General features: G+C 40.1%; 1 protein-coding gene across 3 annotated transcripts in view; it reads right to left on the bottom strand.

Annotated features, from left to right (window-relative positions):
• rbks (ribokinase) overlaps positions 1-20031 on the bottom strand; it is a 37445-nt gene that overhangs the window by 10097 nt on the left and 7317 nt on the right. For all 3 annotated transcript variants that reach the window (XM_067478630.1, XM_067478628.1, XM_067478629.1), the window contains exons 3-7: positions 15462-15594; positions 14355-14418; positions 13821-13883; positions 12727-12891; positions 6142-6233 (exon numbers count right to left, since the gene is read on the bottom strand). In XM_067478630.1, the coding sequence (XP_067334731.1) occupies positions 6142-6233; positions 12727-12891; positions 13821-13883; positions 14355-14418; positions 15462-15594 (517 nt within the window). The remainder of the gene's footprint in view (positions 1-6141; positions 6234-12726; positions 12892-13820; positions 13884-14354; positions 14419-15461; positions 15595-20031) is intronic.

Raw genomic sequence — 20031 nt, 5'->3', positions numbered from 1 at the left:
TCACCTAATTTGAATCAGATATTCTAATAATAATATATGTTCTTTGGCATCCGTAATAAAAGTACTAATTGAAACTGCTGTGAAAATTGCACAAGAACATTTTATCACTGTATTGTATTAAAAAAAAAAAAACACAACTCTTTTTTTTTTGGTGCTGCTATCATGCTGATCTAAAAGTGTGCACAAGATCCCTTTCAGGTTTTTGGATGATAGAAATGTGGATCCATTTTGGCATGTGACGTCCTCAGGTGGACATCAAACATAATTCCCCTCACTGTAGAACACTTTGGCATATGTAAGCTGAGGATCAAAGAGTGCCTGCACTTTGTCATCTTTAAGCCCCCCCTCCCACTCATCATCATTCCATACACCCCAAGCATGGTACAGTGAGACCACACACACACCTATACAGACTGTGTGCTTGCTACAGTATAACTCAACATGTGAGGGTCAAGGCATGGCTAACACTAGTGTTGAATAGCGGTCTGAGGGTTTAATCCCCACCACTACCACCCCACCGTGCCTTCTGCTTTTGTGATCTGTCAGAGTGAACAATGGCCTTGGACAGTTCAAAAATAAACCACAGAGTGTATCAGTGCTGTAAGAGCCTGCAGCCACCCTGGTGCAGTCGGATGCCAAAAGAGAAAAAGAGCCGTTTTGTTAGTCATCAGCTTTGCACCAGGGCAGGGAATCAATCTACCTCCCTCTGTGTAAGAGAACATGAGAAAGTTGAATTACTTCTTTCTTGCTCTGTGTATGTGTTTGTGTGCACATGCATGTCTTTATTTCTTTTGTGTGGACAATACTTTTTCAATACCACTGTTGTGAGGACATTTTGGCTGGTCCACACGACCTCAAGTGGGTTTTAAAGGGTTTTCACTTTTTGTATGTTTAGGGTTTGAATTAGGTTTGAGTTAGGATTAGAGTTATGCACTCAGCTGTGATGGTTTGTGTTAGTGTTAGAGAATGCATTTTGTCCATTTATGACCTCACAAGTATACTGGGACATGACACACACACACACACGCACACACACACAGTCAGCATCTGTGAGCATCTATTTTTTCAGGCTTATACAGTGCTGCTGATAGTGGGTATTTTTGCAAGAAGGTATACTGGTATATTTTTGGGATCCAGAATGCCGTGGGTTAGAATCCCACCCCACCAGGTGTAGCCCTGCCCATTCACAGAGGGGCCACCTTGGTGCCTGTCCCGGGTCTGGATAAAATGGTAGCGTTTTGATGCTTTTGATTCATTAATGTGATGTTGCACACATATTTCTGGTCATTTTGTGTCTTTGAGGTAAGCTCTTTTAAACAGAAAATATAAATGGTAACTTCAGAGGATCTGGCCAGTGGGTCCCCTGACCTCTTGGGCCTGTGCTCAGTAGGCGGATCAAGTCCATAACCGGGCAGAAAATTGGACCAGTTCAATTTATATTATTTTTCTCATGTTATACAAATAGATACCCTCTGACACTTAAAACACATTTTAATGAATAAGTGTATGTCATCTGTCAATGTGTAGAGTATTTGAGTGCTCTTTACATCCCTGTGTGCTCCATAATGTCCAACTACACCTCCGTGACCTGACACTCTGACACTGAAAAATAAAAGAAGACATGCTGCGCTTTCTTCAACTCTCCCTTTCATGTCTCCCACACCTGGTTACAGCGTCTCTCCGCCCTGCATTACCACATCAAAAAGAGGCTCCCAGGCAAACTTGCTTCCACTCTGTGCCTGAGGGGGCAGCTGACTCAGCCAAAGAGCACATCTGCCATTTGTTTTTACTACAATTCCCATCTATCCCTGCCCCCATTGTTCATCTGTCATCACTTCACAGTCAAGACATGAGGTGCCATGACACTGGTTTACTGTTAAAGGGTGGAAAGATACTTATTCCCCTCATCATACCAGAGAGTTGACACGTATGGCTAAAGGCAACAGTGGGATTATCAATGCGCTGACAAGTACACGAGGGTCATGACCAGGAGGTACAGTTGACTAACTCTGAAAAGCTGTGGGTACATGTGGGCGCTCATAACATCTCAAACCTTTGAACCTTCTCCACTGACAGAAACTTCCACTGAACGAGACTTTCAGAGTTACTAAGTTATGACTGTAGATTTCTAAACTGCAGCAACTGTTGATTTTAATAATCCTGACTTAATTGATTAGTTGATTGATAAATCCAAGTAGAATAGTGTAATTTATATAGTTTCCATAACCAAAGGAACAAGAGTGTTTACTACTTGCTGTTGTAAGTCTATCATTAACTAACTACATTGATTTATACATAAGTTTAGACTTTGTAGAATTTGCTTACTGCGGGATCCGTTGTTGCCATAAGATTTAAGAATACCTTTAGCTCTTTCCTGCTGGATTTTAGGCAGTTTATCCTCCTGTTCAGTTAATAATAACTAACATGCACATTTTGAATGAATGTGCAGATGTTTGACACAGTGTTTATTTAAGGTAAATATGCAGACATCTGACATTCAGACTGCTGTGTTGGCAGGCATACTAACTGTGCACCTTTATTTGAATTTGAACAGTACATGACATTATCTATGCAAATACAACATCATGGCAGACCATGGCAACACCTGTTGACTGACTCCTGATCCAGCTGTTACGTTGTCACCCCAAACTGAGTCATTTTAAAGTAATGTGAAGCAATCTGGGTTCGGCGCTGGCATTGCCTTAATTTTGACTGGCCTAAACTGGTTTCACATCCCAACTGGTAAAGGCAGAAGTCCGCCCAACCTGAGCCTGGTTCTCCTGGAGGATTCTTCTGTTAAAGGGAGTTTTTCCTCCTCATTGTTGCCCAGGACTTGCTCAAAGGGGATTTGTCAGATATGAAAAGTGTACGCTCTAGTTGTATACTGTATGTTAGTCCTACACATATAGCCATTATAGGCACACACAGTAACTTAACGGTTGCAAAATGTACGCTCTGGTCAAAAGAAAATTCAGAATTTACTAATTTCCTCCTAATGATACCTTTACTAAGGGTAACTACAGTAGGTCCACACTGCAATATAAGAACAATGAGCTGCAATTACCAACTGTTCTTCTAATAACCCACTTATGCTGTTTTTACCAAGATTCTGGCAGGCAACAGCATTTCCTTATTTGACACTTGTTTTCAGGTGAGAAGAGAATCTACACACATTACAGAACAAACTCATGCACACTTGAGTACTGACTATTAGCTGTTGAGTTTTCTTCAATTCTACATTATATGATTTACATTTGCAGAAGGGTGAAAATTTTTACATCCCCTTATTTTGAAATGTCAAGAGTATTTCTTTTTCATGAACAAAAAATTTAATGCACAAAATGTTCTCTCAAAAGAAATTAAAGGTAATTTAAATGACTGTATCGAGGGAGGATGCAAACCTGTAATTTGTGTTTTATACAATCTTTGACCATTTTTCTTACTTCAGATGATGAAAGAAAATTTGTAATAGCAGCATGAACATCATTGTTATGTTAGGTTTAGGGCTAATAATAGGACGAACAATTTCTGCTTCATAAGAAGTAATGGATCCAAGACTTTTCGTAGAACTTTCTTAAGTACAAATTTAAGTAAAAATGTAGGAAGATATTGGTGAATGTGGCCCATTTTTGTCTTTATCATTATATGATTTTGCGGACACTTTGAACTTCTCAACATCTCTCAAACATGTTTGAGCTGAGGAAGCAGTGCAGCATGTTTGGCACCACAGTTTAACAAATGTGTAGCAAATCAGTTGGCCAACTGAAAATGATCAACATCCTGGTACATAAACTCATCCAGGACCATCTTTCAAAACTAGAAGCCCATACTAAAGGACTTACGTTAGAAGTTAGAAAACACTGCATTTGATCCCAGGTTCCGGAGGATCCACCAGCTAAACAAATACGTTTTCAAAAGGCTGAAGCAATACAAATGTTAAAGCAGATATTTACAATCCATCTAGAAAGCACTCCCAGCTCTTAACGTTTCCCACATTGTGTTAGCTTACAGCCTTATTCCAAAATGGATCAAATTAAATATGTTCTTCATAATTGTACAAACAATACCCCATAATTAAAATGTGAAAGAAGTTTTTTGAAATCTTTGCAAATGTAGTAAAAATAATGACAAAATCATATGTACATAAGTATTCATGGCCTTCATAACTCAAAATTGAGCTCTGGTGCATCCTGTATCCACTTATCGTCCTTGAGATGCTTCTACAAGTTGTCTATATAAAGTACCACAGTTAACAGTGCACGTCAGAGCACAAACCAAGCCATGAAATCCAAGGAATTGTCTGTAGACCCATGAGACAGGACTGTATCAAGACACAGATCTGGGGAAGGGTACAGAAACGTTTCTGCAGCATTGAAGGTACCAATGAGCACAGCGGTACTCATCTGTAAATGGAAGAAGTTTGGAACCACCAGGACTCTTTCTACAGCAGGCTGGGTGGCCAAACTGAGCGATCAAGAGAGAAGGGCCTTACTCTGGGAAGTGACCAAAAACCCGATGGTCACTGAAAGAGCTCCAGCATTTCTCTGTGGAGAGAGGAGAACCTTCCAGAAGGACAACCATCTCTGCAGGACTCCACCAATCAGGCCTGGATGGTAGAGTGGCCAGAGGAAAACCACTCCTCAGTAAAGAGGACAAGACAGCCGCCTGACGGACTCTCAGACCATGAAAAACAAAATTCTCTGGTCTGAAAAAAACAAAGATTTTACTCCTTGGCCTGAATGCCAACTATCATGTCTGGAGGAAACCAGGCACCGCTCACCACCTGACCAATACCATTGTTACAGTGAAGCAGGGTGGTGGCAGCATTATACTGTGAGAATGTTTTTTGGCGGCAGGAATTGGGACATTAGTCAGCATTGAGGGAAAGATGAATGCAGCAATGTACAGAGACATCCTTGATAAAATGCTATTCCGAGCTCTCAGGACCTCAACAGGACATCGACCCTAAGCACACAGCCAAGATAACAAAGGACTGGCTACGGGGCAACTCTGTGAAGGTCCTTGAGTGGCCCAGCCAGAGCCCAGACTTGAACCCGATTCACCATCTGTGGAAAGATCTGAAAATGGCTGTGCACCGACGCTTGAGAGGTTCGGCAAAAAAGATTCGGAGAAACTGCCCAAAAACAGGTGTGTCAAAGGTGGTGAATACTTATGTTAATGTGATTTTTTAAATTATTTTTAATACATTTGCAAAGATTTCAAACAAACTTCTTTCACGTTGTCATTACGGGGTATTTTTTGTAGAAGTTTGAGGAAAATAATGAAGTTGATCCATTTTGATATAAGGGTGTAACATAATAAAATGTGGAAAAATTTGAGAATACTTTCTGGATGCACTGTAAATCGGAAAAACACACATAAATAATGCTGTTATCAAGTCATAATTTTTGTTATTTTTTTGTAATATTGATATAAACATTAAATCATGGACTTTTTATCAAGCAATATCCCTAACAGCGACTATAAAAAGTTTTAGTCACTCTTAATGTCTGGAGCTCCTTTAAAATTAAATATTACAATATCACCCAGCCTAACCATTAAGAGACACCGGGCTGCCGACAAAGATCAGAGGGCAATGTTGAGATGGCCCTTGGCTGGAAGTTGTCAACTTTTTTGAGAAATCAGTCTTCTTCCAGTTTCTCGGGGGTTTATTTCTTTGACCAATTGGATTTCCATAACCCTAACCCCTGAATCTGGGTTAACCATCTTCTTGAAAAATATAAATCTTCCATCTAATACCTACTGCTTCCTGGCAAGGTATGTAGTCCGCCGTCTTTGTCTCCAACTGCATACTCCACAAATCAGTGGTTCCTCACTAAATATCAGAAGCCTGTTTTTGTTTACCTCTATGTAAAAGTGAAAACCACCCGTTTCCAAAATGACTAATGATATTTATGGTAAATGTATTATCATTGTAAACTGCATATATGTACAGTCAGAGAGGAAAAGCACCCACTCAGCTGTGTAGGACTGTTTCACTTCCTTTTTGCTTCCTTGTAATGTAAATGTAAGTGTGTGCATGTGTGAGAGAGGCAGAAGTATTTGGTGAAGATGCAGTAATGCTGTTGAGATAAATACTGTGAGCTGTGTGTGTGTGAGTGCATGGGTGTGATTTGTCACCTCAGACTCATTACAGCAAAATACATCAGAGACTCTGTAGAAATCTGGATCCAAGTCAGGAACGGCTGGTGCTGGGTTGAATACTGTCCTTACTGTAAGAAGAAAGCAGGCTGTAATTCATTTTATTGACCACAATGTCAACCACCATGAGGATAAAATGTGCTCATTAATATGAGTTAAAAAACATAATTGTTCTAAATAATACACCCAGTTACAGTCATCAGCTTGCTTCTAAAAGGACCCAATGTCAGAAATGAGCGAGACATTTTACAATTGTGTGATGTTTCGCTTCCATTTACTAAAGCATCAATGTCAATTCAATCTACGTAGCAAGGACCGACATTACCTTAATTAAACTTTCAATGGGAACAAAGGCTAGTGGGCTACAGTGGGGGTATGCTCCTGCAGGCAAAGCTCAAGTGGATAAACCTCCATAAAAACACACCTTTTTAAACAATTAAATTAGCATTCCACCATGCTGGTGGAAATGGCCTCACATCCCGCATTTCCAGGATTGTGTGTGTGTGTGTGTGTGTGTGTGTGTGTGTGTGTGTGTGTGTTCGCAGCATAGATTCAACATGAAGTATATAACCCTATATATGTATAATAGTGTGTGGGTGAGATGAGTTGTGACCCTTTCTGTGTTAAGGAGCGCAGGAGAGGAAGAGAGGAAGAGTGTTTGTCAGAAGTAATCCTCTGTACGTGTTGCACATCACTGTCTTATGCATATTCAGGAGCAGAGAGCATTAATGCATCTAATACCGTGATTTCTGTGTATGTATGAGGATAAGCCCAGCTTGACGAAGCGATTAATTCTGATATCTCTGTGTACAAAATAAAGCCTCATGCAAGTGTGTGTCTGTGTGAGTGTGAGAGAGGGAAATATACGTTCAGCGTTGGTGACATCAAAGTCTGTTTTGCAAAAAGTGTGTGCCTAGTTGCTCTGTATGTTTGTGTGTGTGTTTGTGTATGTGTGTGTATGTTTGCGTGGGCACATAAGAGAGCAGCTGCGTGGGTTTGTGCAGGGCTTTGGCCACCTGGCGCTTTGAGGTGGATGCTGGGCTGCTTGTGAGTAAAAGTGGAAATAATGTCTCTCTCTCGCTCTCTTTTTGTATGTGTACCCACATGAGCCACGGCCCTGTCACAAGAAAGTGGCACCAGGCTCTGTCCAACTCTTCTCTCTCTTTCTTCCCATCACTTGGGTTTCTAACACCAGCGTAACATCTCTAAATTGTGATGCCTCAGCATTGCAGAAAATTAGGCATCTTCGTGTCCCCCCCCCCTTTAGATTTTCTTCAGTCTCCTCCAGCTTAAAATAACACTTCCTAAAACTGCTCCTGCTCCGATAATGTATAGTTAAATATATCTTTTTGAGCAACAAACAGTTCTAATGCTCACCAGTAGACGAGTACACTTTCATTTCAGGGTAAAAACATCACCACTGAGAACAGAACATATTTATTCCATTTCATATCAGGAATTTATCTGGACCTTACCACTACACTACTCTGTTGTTCTTACCATTTTGTTCTACAAACACAGAAAAGAGTACATGCTGTGGGTTTGAGTATCCTTTTTTCCTTGTTCTCGGAAACAAATGTGTCAGCTCATCTCTTAATATTTTCCAACTTCCCTATCCATTCTGACCACCAGACTAGACACTATGACTGCTAAAGGACCCAGGCAACAGTTGTTGTCTGTACAGTCTCTCCCATCTAAGCTGCAGATGCTTGTAACTCATTCAGAGAAGTTGTCCGTGTCTTGGTAGTCTCTCACTATTCTTCTTCTATTCTTCTTCTCTCACTAATCTTACACAGTCACTCAGTTTTTTTCTTCTTCATCCTTATACCAAGTCCATGTTCTTACCATTTCTTATTAATGAATTTAAAGGGCAACTTTACCAATTTTCAACTTGCACCCCGTGGCTTTATTTTAGGGTGTAAATATACAATAATGCTTTTTAACTTCTCTCTGACTTCCCTATATTACCGTTTGTTTTTGAATGAAAAACAAAAAAATCTATATTATTGCCTTTTCTGCTGTCACTCAAATGCCAGGAGCAACCATTCTATGAAGTACCAGACACAACTGCATGTGTGTTGGTTTTACCAGCCACAGCAGGTGAAGACAACAAAATAAATATTATATATATATTACCATGTTATCATGTTAACTTCTTCTTCAAGACAACAACAGGCATAGGGACTCCATACATTTGCTATTAACTTTGTAACAGCCCTAGTGGATGTTTGTGCCAAGTCCTTCAAGGCGTTCCTGATAACACAGTCACAACAATGGGACAGGTGGATGGACATGCACACCATTCACCTTTAAACACCAAAAATGAATCAGTTCAACCTTGTGTCCAAATGGATATTTGTGACCAATTTCATGAAATTTCCTGGGATATCACATTCACAAGAAAAAGATAGAGTGAAATCACAGTCACCTTGATTTTTGATCACTAAAATCGAATGTGTCCATCCTTGAGTCTAAATGAAAAATTGTACCAAATGTGAGGGTACTCTAAGATTAAAAAGTGTAAGCATAAAGGAAACATTTTATGCTCTCTTAAAGCAAGGTGAATTTTTTTTGACACAGAGGTGGAAACTGAAAAACTGTTGCCAAGGGAAACATTTATTTGGTGGCTCAGTATATGAGTTTGAATTGACAAATGTAAAGTCTATATGCAAAGTCAAGTGTAATGATTGTGTTGTTATCATCTATTAGTCTATCACAACGAAATGAGTCATCTAAACACTTAAAGAACATTTCTTTCCTGTGCCCATTTTGGTCTCTGTTGCTTTACTCTAAACAACCTTGAGTCTCAATCAAGCATCTTTATTTTCAGACTAGAACTAATGTATGTGCCTACCACTCCATTTTACAACTCTCCTCCCCTCTGAGGAAGACCAATTAGCAGCCTTTCTACCTCTCAGTTTTCACATTGTTCCAGGATTCTTCACTAGCTCACATGGGTATCAAATGTGACACTAATTAAGCTTGATTATGGTGTTAATTGGATTAATAATGCATTATAATTTATGTTCTCATAATGTATGTGGAGTACTTTGGTGGCATTAAAACAGCCATCAGTCACAAAATCAAGCAAAGCCCTAACCATGTATTGTGCACTATTTTACTGAGGATAAAATAGTGTACAATTGATGTCAGATTCATGTCAAAGGCTGACTAAACGCTGTTGTCTTATTTGTAGCAATGGGCATTAACTGGTAGGAAGTATGATGCTTTTGATGATGCACTGCTCCATTAGCTGCCACCTGTGGTGTGTGGTGTGACCACAAGGTTTACCTCACACAAGGCCCATCAGTACTGATGTCAATTGGATAGGTCCAGTGCTCATGAAGCATACATGCAATAAGACTGCTGAGGATGGAAGCTCATTAATATGCACACAACAGCAGCTGTGTGAGATCCCCAATAGACTGATGCAAGAAAGACTCTGCCTCTCTGATGCAAAGAGCTGCTAATGTAGACGTCACATAAACCAGTGTGTTGGTTTCAGGTTGCTTTGTTTTGCTCTCCAGGTGTTAGCAAAACCCCACAAACGCACTCAAGCACATGCAAATACACACACACTCTCCCAGCTGCTGGGACAGATGTGGTAATTCTGGGCTGTATCCATACTGAGTCATGTCTGGCAGGAGAGAGAGAGGATGTGTGTGTGTGTGTTTGTGTGTGTGAGTCTGGGCTACTTTTTTTATTTTTTTTTGCTTAGAGGTTCAAAGAGGTTGCACTTGCACAGCCAGAAAAGGACAAAAATACAGCAGTTTGTTTCTGTGGTCACTTCAGGAGGGAAAGGTGGCTGGAAAACAAGGGCAGAGGGAAAACACAGTAAGACAGAGATCACTCATACACTCTTGCACACACGCACACAAACACACACAAAAGAAATGAGTCATCAGTGAGTGTGTGAAAGGGCTTTAAGAGGCTCTAATTGCATCTGGTGAGAAATACAAAAGCGGCTTCTGGCTCAGACAAGGAAGAGGGGGAGGAAGACGGGATGAAGATGGAAGGAGAACGAGTGAAACCACACAACTCCCAGCATTTCCTCACTTGTTAGAATTAATTCCATTAACTTTTCAATATAAAAAGGTGGCTGGCAAAAAAAAACTACACATGCTGTACATACTGTATATGTTTTCTTCTGCAATAATTACACAAAAGCAGAATAAAGTCTCGATAGGTTATCTTGATAAGTATTTCTGAGAGCTGGTATCCACAGGACGTGTGGCTTGATGGTGACATTTGCGTAATCTGAGTGGCGCTTCACCCCCGCGTCATTAAATCCTCGCTGCCAAACCCATTAACACCCATTCTCTCCAGAGAACTCCATTTACGCAATGCTCTGGTGCTGCAAGGTTGAGGTTCCATTTTTGCCAATCGTCTTGCCTCTCTCATGGCATCACATGCCAAACCTAATCCTGTGGTACGGTCGACGTGGTGAGGAAAAGGGGTTTGTGGAAAGAGTGCGGCTCTCTGTGAGGCCATCTGGGTATCCCATCTGTAACACGGTTATGGCTGTGATTCTTTCGTTCTGGCAGCCCGCAGTGAGCGATTACCGGCGTCAGGTCCTGATGACAGGGACAAGAGTCTCCCCAGACGTCTCGAATGACGCGGAGGATTTCTAATAATAGGATGCTGTTAAAGATTATTAGCTGAATAACCTGGTTATCACAGAAAGGTGGAAAAAGGAAGGGACAGAGGAAGGGAGGCAGTCTAAAATAGCTTGTTTATGCCGAACTACAAGAATCCTCTCAGCTTTTAAAGAGTGTCTCTTAGAATATGTAGAGTATGAGCAGCAGGGACACAACAAATATTTGTTACATTTTTCCACTTCTCACACTTGACTTGATAAAGTGATATAAGTCAGTAGGAAGCCTTTCTCTAAAGAGTAGAAGAAAGTGAAATACAAATGAATTACTCACATGACTAATTAGGAGGGATCTTCTCAAACTCTACTATATTTTTCTATGGCATCATAAAACTTATGACAGTTTGATGAATCAGTAGTATATTAGATCTAGAGTAGTCTAAAATTCCTTTTAGCCATGTTGCATGACGCTTTGCTCACAGCTGCTGTGGCACTGCCTGGATATTTACTGTATTGTATTTCCTTCCTGTTTGTTGGTCTAGTGCAGCTGAAGTACTTTTTACTAAGGGATCAGGCGTTGAACAACAACAATTTAAATTGTCTATTAAAAAAAGCCAATTTCCAGAAAAGTTGGAACACTGAGAATGAACCTATTTTTGTTTGTAGATAGTACAAAGACAGAGATTTGATTAGTTTTTGAAAAATATTGACTCATTTTTAATTTGATAGCAGCAACATGTCTCATTGGCTTTTCACTCTGAAACCATCAAGGGAACCGATCAGCTTAATTCTGAAAGCAGAGTTTTTCTTGCTGGATATAGGATTTTAGCTGTTCAACAGTCCAGCATCCTCTTGTTGTATGTTTTGCTATCTAATGCACCAAATGTCTTCAGTGGGTGACAGGTCTGGACTTCAGGTCCAGTTTAGCAACCAGACTCATACAGACCTGTGCTGTTGTAAAACCTGCCAAATGTAGTGGGAACTGTGTTGCTGAAGTAAGCAAATTCTTCTGCAATGAAGATGTGTGAACTGCTGGCAGCCGGATGGTCCCTCTACTCTTTATGAATGTGACATCCATGATTTTCAACAGTCCATTTTAATGTTTAGAGAAGGTGGCACTGAATCTTTATATACGATTATTTCTTTGTATGAGAGTATAATTTACATTTGTGGAACTTAGATTTGAGCAAATATTTTTCAAAAAACACATTTACAATAGGTTTCAAATGATTTGTAAATCACTGCCTTAATGTTTATGTCAATTTTACATAACCCTACATCTCATTTGGAAATGGGGTTTGTAAACTTAAACATGTTGTATGTGAGGGTTTGGACAGAGCAGGTCCTCTGGCTGAAGACAACAGGCTCAACAGGGGCCATGCATGAAGATTAAAACAGAAGCATTGTATACAGTCATCTTTTTGGCAAAAAATAGTAGGGTTTGGAACATACTGAGCACACAGATGGTGAGCAGTCAAGTGGATTATATTGAGGAAGTGGTTTGGGAAGTTTCTATGAACACTTTATTATGTTTTATTCTGTAATATGTTGACATACAGTAATTTCCTTTCTAACACCTGTTTTACACTGACCGCAGGAAAGCAAGATGACACATAAAATCATTTTTCATGATGCAGTTTAACTTTTTTTAATTAGACGAAGAAGAGGGATGTGGTTGATCACTTGATTATTTAGCCAAATGGCATTTTACCCATACTTTAACTTTTCTGCTATACATGAATCTGTTGCTTTGAAGGTCAATCTAAGGACTCACTGAGCTTTAAAAAACAAAGAAACCACAGTTGGTGAAAATGTAAATGCTTAATAAGCAATAGGCATAAGCAATAAGCAATGTTCTTTGTTATTTAAGAGTGGCATTATAATATCTTTTAAATCTTGTTTTTATTTTTATTAAAGACTTTGGGGCTTGAGAAAGAAAAGTTTCCATAGGTGCTATGGCTCCCACTAACCTTTGTTCTCCCGAGCCATGCGTAGTGCATCCAAGGATGTCTGGGGACTGATCTCCAGTTGGCACACGAGAACTTTTGCATGACTGATGGCTGAAAGAGCTTTGTGCAGCTCCTCAATGCCCAGCAGCATGTTTGCACCCGCCACAATCACAATGGCATTCTCACCTGCCCAGTGGACACCAAGAGACATGCGTAAAGACACAGTAGCCAATGTATGATCACTGCAAGTCCATAATTAGTTATATTGAGGCCATATGATTTAACAAATAGAGGTGGCTTATTGAATATTTTATTTTTACCCATTTACTTTTAAAAAACACCTGAGTCAAATTAGGGATTAGAGCATTTTAGCGCCCACTTTCTACGCACATGGACCAACTGAATGCATCAAGCATATGTTTTGATGGTCAAAGAATGCATGCACAGACTGTAATCCTTTAATATGTGTTACAGTTACTGTTTTTCTTATCGTACATTTCCTTTAATTCAATTAATAAACATAAATAAAACATGTCATATTTCACTGTCATCCATTGAAAAGCATCATGTTTTGTCATTGTTTTCTGGGTCTTTATTCCACAATTGCACTCACAATTAACCACTCTCAGTTAGACTTTAGTCTATTACAGTTAAACAGTTAACTGCATGATGTAATGACATATGAGAATATAAATTGCTGGTTACATCAAATGGAAGAAAAGTGATGGAAATCCACATGTCATGAATGTGTAAAACATTCACCTTACTGTATTTGCTACACGAAGAAAAGAAATTGCTCGCGATGTGGAAATGCTTGGATTGCCGCAGATTGAACCTGTGGATACTCAGTATGGTTTGGTGCACTTAAGCATTTGTATATGAGTGAGTGAGTGAGTGAGTGGTGTGTGCATCCGGTGATTAGTCACTCGAGCAGTGGTGAGTCATTGGCAGTATTGAATGCAAGCGCTTACAGTGTAGTGTGTCTGTAGTAGGGAGAAAAATACATGGGCAACATACATGCTCTCTTGTTTTTAGGTGCAAGAGACCATTTCTACAACTCAAAGACCATTAAGGATCTCAGTAGGGTGGTATAGTCTAGATGAACGAGTGCTTACCTGCACTATTGACAATGATGGAGGCAGCTCCTGTGGCTGAGTCAGAGGTCTGCCCTACAAAATCTGAGATACATGGGAGAGATTAAAGGAACAAAACGGAGATTGAAAGAGTCCATTTGTTTGTCTTTCCTGCGTAACGGAATCTGTTGCTTCTCTTTCTTGGAAGTGCAGACAAAATATTTCAAACCTCTGAAAACCTAAATGTCAGATTAGTAACCACTACTAAGTCCTTGAAGTGCGTTTAAGTTAGGTCAGAGGGATTTTAGGAAACAGGCCACAAACATCTGATGTCAGATAAGTGCACTTTTCAAACAACTCTTCAAAAGCAACTTCATTTTTAACAGAGCCAAATGGTTTTAACAATCATTGGCTAAAACAATAGAGGAACCTTTCACTTTACCCAAAAGCCTTAAAAAGAATCAACAAAATATAGACTAAAAAAAAAACATTGCTCCATGTGAACTTTTTGCCATGCACAATGGAAATGGGAACCAATTTGGCATACAAAGCAAAAAATCCTCTGACTTACTGTACCTGTGTATACACCATTGTCCTTGAAATTCTGAATGTAATTGTCTCCAAAGAAGTCTTTACCAACCTAGAAAAGATTGAAGGCAAAACGATCACAACAAAGAGAGTGTCAAGCGGGGTCAGACTTGGTTAGCGGCAACTTTTGAAAAGTGGTATACTCAAATCTCAGTTGGGTTTGGATTTTCGTGTGCCCTGCCAGCATACTGGCATGTTGCCGCCGCCCAAAATGTGCAAAATCGAACACACAAAGTCAACAAACTCACACACGTGCAACACACGACCAGCTGCGCCAAGCCTTGAAGACACGATAACCCCGCCTTCACGCCTCTTCAAAACCACCTCGCTTTCGTTTTCTTTTCTTTCCTTCCCTTCTTCCAGGGATCCGCACTGGGATGTCCACATCTGTAGCTACTTTGGGTTGCGGAAGGGGTCCCCACCTTGCCCCAAGGCGCATACTTCGAACCCACGCTTTCCAAAAAACGTGCCAAAACGCGGGCACTTCTAGTTGCCTGTGATAGCGGGTTGGACTGGTATTGGCTGCTTGGCCCCATTCTCTTTGAAGAGCGGCCTTCAGTCTTGGATGTTTTTGACAAGCCCGGGTGTCTATTTTTGGGTTCTCCCCATGCCCGGAGAGCTCCTTCCGCACTGGGTTGTTATCGATCGGGCCTCTTTGTTCTGACAGAGGTGGGACTTCGGTGCTCTAGTGCTCAGGTTGAAAGGCCACGCTAAGCTTACTGATTGGGGACTCAGGGTTGTACGGTATGGGAATTGTTTTGTTGGTTGTTTTGAAGGCGCGCAAGCGTAGGTGGGCGTATGCATGCAGTATGGTATTGATCAAGAGAAAATGAGAGTTGATGTGGTGAAATGACTGAAGTGTGAAGCTCTAAGGTTTTGGGAAACTGTTAACTAGTTGATGGGACTGTGGTAGATGATGGATGATTATCTGTACTGAGTAGGACGTGGATGAGACAAACAATTGGACAAGCAAAAGCAGCTCTTTTTCTACTGACAAGCTAGTATTCATGCTGAGTTACATACTAATACACACAGACACACAAAGTAATACAGAACCACAGCAGTATATAGCTGCAAACATGAGTGCAGTCATACCTTGCAGACCATTGCAGTTTTGGCCCCCAGTCTGGCAGCCTGAATGCACTGGTTGGCTCCTTTTCCTCCAAAGCCAATGAAGAACTTGTGACCATGGATGGTTTCCCCTGCTTTGGGTAGTCTTGGTGCTTGGCTAAGGGTAAAAAAAAAAGTTATTTAGGGAACATTATTAAAAGAGATATTACTGTAATTAATTATTTTCATCTCAACGGTCTGTTCACACTTTTATTTTCAATTAAACTAAAATATTGTGATTGTTTTACATTGAAACCAAAAACTAAATGGGGATGTCAAAATGTGCAGACAACTCTTCAAGGGCCAAATCCTTCCTTCACTGAAAAATGTGAAATAACACACAATCTATCTGATATTGTAAAGGTTGGGTTATACAGTTTAGTCATGTGAAGGTCTTTTACGGAAAATGCTAAATTTACCAAAATGGTAATGGGAAACTCCTTCTGTTTCTTCTTTTCCACGCTCAAACACAACAACACTATTGGAAATTGATGGAGTCAAACCGGCTTCGTGATTCTAAAAAGTACTCTTGGTATTTTAGTAGTATAATTAGTCAGATAGATTCATGTGAGTGTCTGCACATCTGCAAATGATGCAACCAGCCAAAGTCATAGATGTCTCAACTTGACGCTGGCCACACCAGTAATGCCTGACTCATCAGGGTTAGGTAAAGTCTTGCCCTCCCCTTAAGGTTTGATATGCCACAGGTGGGTGCCCTTAGGAGGAGTTGTCTATACCCTGGTTTCTCCAATCAGCAGAACTAGGGTGGGTGGTGAATAGCATAGTGGAGAGACAACTCAGCTTCATACTGTATATCAGGATGCTGTGGTTTGGCCCCAGGCCAGGGCTGCCCAAGGCCAGAGGGATTGTGGATGGCAAAATGTTGTCATAAACTTGTTTTTCACCCTGTTGTTGCTCATTTTTCTGCTTGTGTGTGAGAGAGTGTGTTTGTGGCAGATGTGCTATTACAGTAAGTACGCTCAATCCCAGGATTTCCAGTAACTTAGAAACTGGTGGAAAACAGTGGAGGCTGTTATAAATCCTGCTGTTTTTGCACCGGCGTGTGAAAACACTAAAATGCCCACAGCTTTAACAGGAAGTAGGGTTGGTAAGGCAGAAAGGTACTGAGAAGGAAACAGAACCAAGGTCAAATACATGTACACTCACAAATGACCTATTCTATGTCTTGATGGAGATGTCTTCGAAAAAATGTCTCCTGCCTGTGTCACAGCAGTGTGGCCCTTGCTGGGAACAGTGCAGGCACAATGAGACCAACATTTTTGAAAAAGATTAGGGGCACATGTTTTTTTTTATTTATTTTTTTTTTATGAGATCTTCTACATCTATTAAATGTCACTGCTAAAATCCAGTAAAAATGCCAAAACATCACAGGACAGTGATGTCCTCCAATAGCAAAATATATTACAGAAAGAAAATCAAAATAAACATCACAAAATGTGTACTGTAATAGACCAGCAAAAGAAAAGTCCTAAAGCCCACATCTCATTCACTGCTGAGAAAAGGAGAGTGATTCATACTTTCCAACGACCGTGTACTAAATCATACCCTACTCACTATAGAGTGCACTACTGTATATTGTCTGTTCGCCATTTTGTAGTGGTGTTTGAATGTTGAGTGTATAAATCTATCCACTATATATTGCACTCAAAGTATCCCATAATGCAACACTACATGGCATGTGCACTAATTCCTGCTAACAACCCCATAACGCGACCCTCCCTGTTTAGATGTGAGAAAATGAAGTCGCTCGCCTCTAGTGATGAAACAACATGACCATGATAAATAGTAAGTGTCTAAAAATGTTAACTGACCGCTCACTATTGAGGGAACTTAGTGAACACTATATAGGAAATAGGGGAAGAGTGAGTAGGGGGTGGTTTGAGACCCAGCCTACATCTGGATACATACTACTAATTAGCTTAGCTAAGCATAAGCACTAGAAACTATGTGAAGAGAAGAAAAAAAGCTAATACCCCCCCCCCCCCCCCCCCCACCAAACAACAAGGTTTTATTTAGACACTTTACTTCTCATATGAATTAAACAAAAGACTTACATTTGGACACAGTCAGGCTAGTTGTGCTAAGCTAGGCTAAGTTAGCATCAGAATAGCAATAACTCCGTCGCCAAACTCTTGGAGGAAATGTCCAAAAAAGGGCTGAACACTTTTCTTATGTTTGCTCAGCCTCTCTGACGTAAACCTCTCAATTAACTTTAGTGCCTGGAAATTCTGGTTTAGGAACTGGTTTTTACAAACAGGCAATACATTTTAAATTTGGTGGAACAAGACTCATATCATATCCCCACTTTTTTTTTTTACTATGTGCTGTGAATTATACACAGTGAAGATAGTGTATTAAAGCAACGCCATAATTATTTGAGAGGGGCTTTTTGAGAGGCAGTAACTCATATTCAACAAGCATCTGTCTAGTCAGAGCTTAAATATGCCAGTCTCGCCTAAAGGAATCAAGCAGATCTAGCAGAGTTGATTAGCTTAAGTTAACATAAAGGTGAAAGCACTGGGGGGGGGGGGGTCCAGCTTAGATCAGAACAAAACAGAAATGCGCAAACACTGCTAAACCAAGCTAAATGTGGCTCTATCCTAATACTTAGTGGATAGATGTAAGAGAGGTCTCCATTTTCTCATGTTGAACCCGTTAAATCAGACAATTCCTTCTATTTTTAAAAGATTTTTCTCAAACCTATTACCTGCAGTTGCAGTGACTCGTTCATGTTTAACACCGATTCACTTGTGCGTCTTACTCAAGCACTTTATGCTTTATTTCCAATAATGTGTGAATATATCTACTTAATCTACTAGTTTATTCCAGTCCCTCTGCATTTCTTCTTTAGTCTTTGTATAGTCCATTCTGCTAGTAACCTCACTGATACAAAGGCTTGTTATCAAGTGTAGAGCCTGAATTACCATCTAAGCACAAGCATTTATCTGTGTCCTTCCTACACAGGTCAGCAACTACTGCTCTGCCTTTCTATTTTATTTAAAAAAACAAAAAAAAAAAGGATGCTGATTTCTTGTGTGACATAGCTGAACTGACATTTAAATGCTCACAACAATACTCTTAGATTCATAAAAATGTTAGAAATGAAGAGCACAACCTTGGTGGGTAATAAAAAGCACAGTCAACATAAAGTTTTAACATAACGACTCCAGATTTGGCCGACGGCCACCTGAAGCCGGATAACTGGCAGGTAAGATAAACAGATTTCCAAATTCTTAAATAAACCCACCCACGCCTCTTCATGCCCACAGAGACACTCAGCTATTGTTGTCTGTGGTGAGCACACCAAACAAACAGGGCAGTTACGTGCTAAAGTGCAACCTCAGTGCATTTTCTCCCACGAAACCAAAAAAGGCCAGAGCAGGTATTCAGTGACGTGAAGTGTTTGCTTTGAGGCTGACTCTTGTTTCCCTCTCCTCCGTCTCTATTAAAGTCATTCCTCAGCTGTTGGAGAGCGGCAAGGGGAAGTAGATGTGGAAGAAAAACACTAAAATGTTGCCTTCCAAAGTCTGAACTCTAGTACAGCTTGTCTTTGCAGTTCAAAGAGGAGGCTCCAAAGGGAACTTCAAAAGAGTAGAGTCAGCTTAAGCTTCATCTAAATGTTGTAGAATTACTAAATGATAAGCAGGAATACTACATGGTTATACTAAACACCCATTTAATTTAAGTATGATAACCTTCAGCTCATGCTGTGAGTCACACTTTTTCAAGCCTTTGCACCACTGAGAGGATGTATTCTCACGCTGTATAATTTTCCTTGTCTGTGAAGGCCCCTGCAGCTGAAGCTCCAGTAAATCAGAACAAGGTGAAGGGACCTAACAAAGAACAGGTCGCGCAAAGGCAGCATACCTTACGCAGGCATGGTGAGCTGCCTTACTAACAAGAGGTGCAGTGTCAGAGTAGGAGGTGGGCATTTATTTTTGTGTGCTCAGACCATTTGTTGGAGCCACGTGCATGCTGCTGTTATTCACTCAGTGGTCAGAAACTGCCCATATCACGGAATATAATAAGCTGCTTATCAAGATATTCAGTGTATGAATAACTCAGCGTTGTTTTATGCTTTTTGTTTTTACACTATACACAAAAGGTATAGATGGTATAGAGAAAATTGAGCAGAAGAAATATGAAACAAAATAAGGAGAATAATGTAAAGAGCTGAGAGTGTGTAATTTAAAGATAAAACGGTTATATAATTGATCATTGATCAGTTGGAAATTTGTCATTTCATTTTGTAAGGATTAATTTCGAGTCTTGATAGTTAAATGAACTGCATCGTTGAACAATTTGCAGTCAGTGTTATACTATATGATCCATAATGCCCTTAAATTAGATTGAAAGTGAGCAGGATGAAGCCAAAGCTCATTTATTACCCTACCCTGTGTATATATATGTATCTATGGAAACTTCCAGCTCTCTTCCGTAAAATGAAAATTTGATTAGTGTTTTAATTTTGATTAGTTTTACAAGCATTACTGCAAATCTCTACACAATAGGTGATACATGGAACATAAGGGAA

This window comes from Channa argus, chromosome 16 (assembly GCF_033026475.1).
Source record: "Channa argus isolate prfri chromosome 16, Channa argus male v1.0, whole genome shotgun sequence".
In the NCBI taxonomy this organism is placed as follows: domain Eukaryota; kingdom Metazoa; phylum Chordata; class Actinopteri; order Anabantiformes; family Channidae; genus Channa; species Channa argus.
This window is presented reverse-complemented; position numbering and strand designations above follow the sequence as displayed.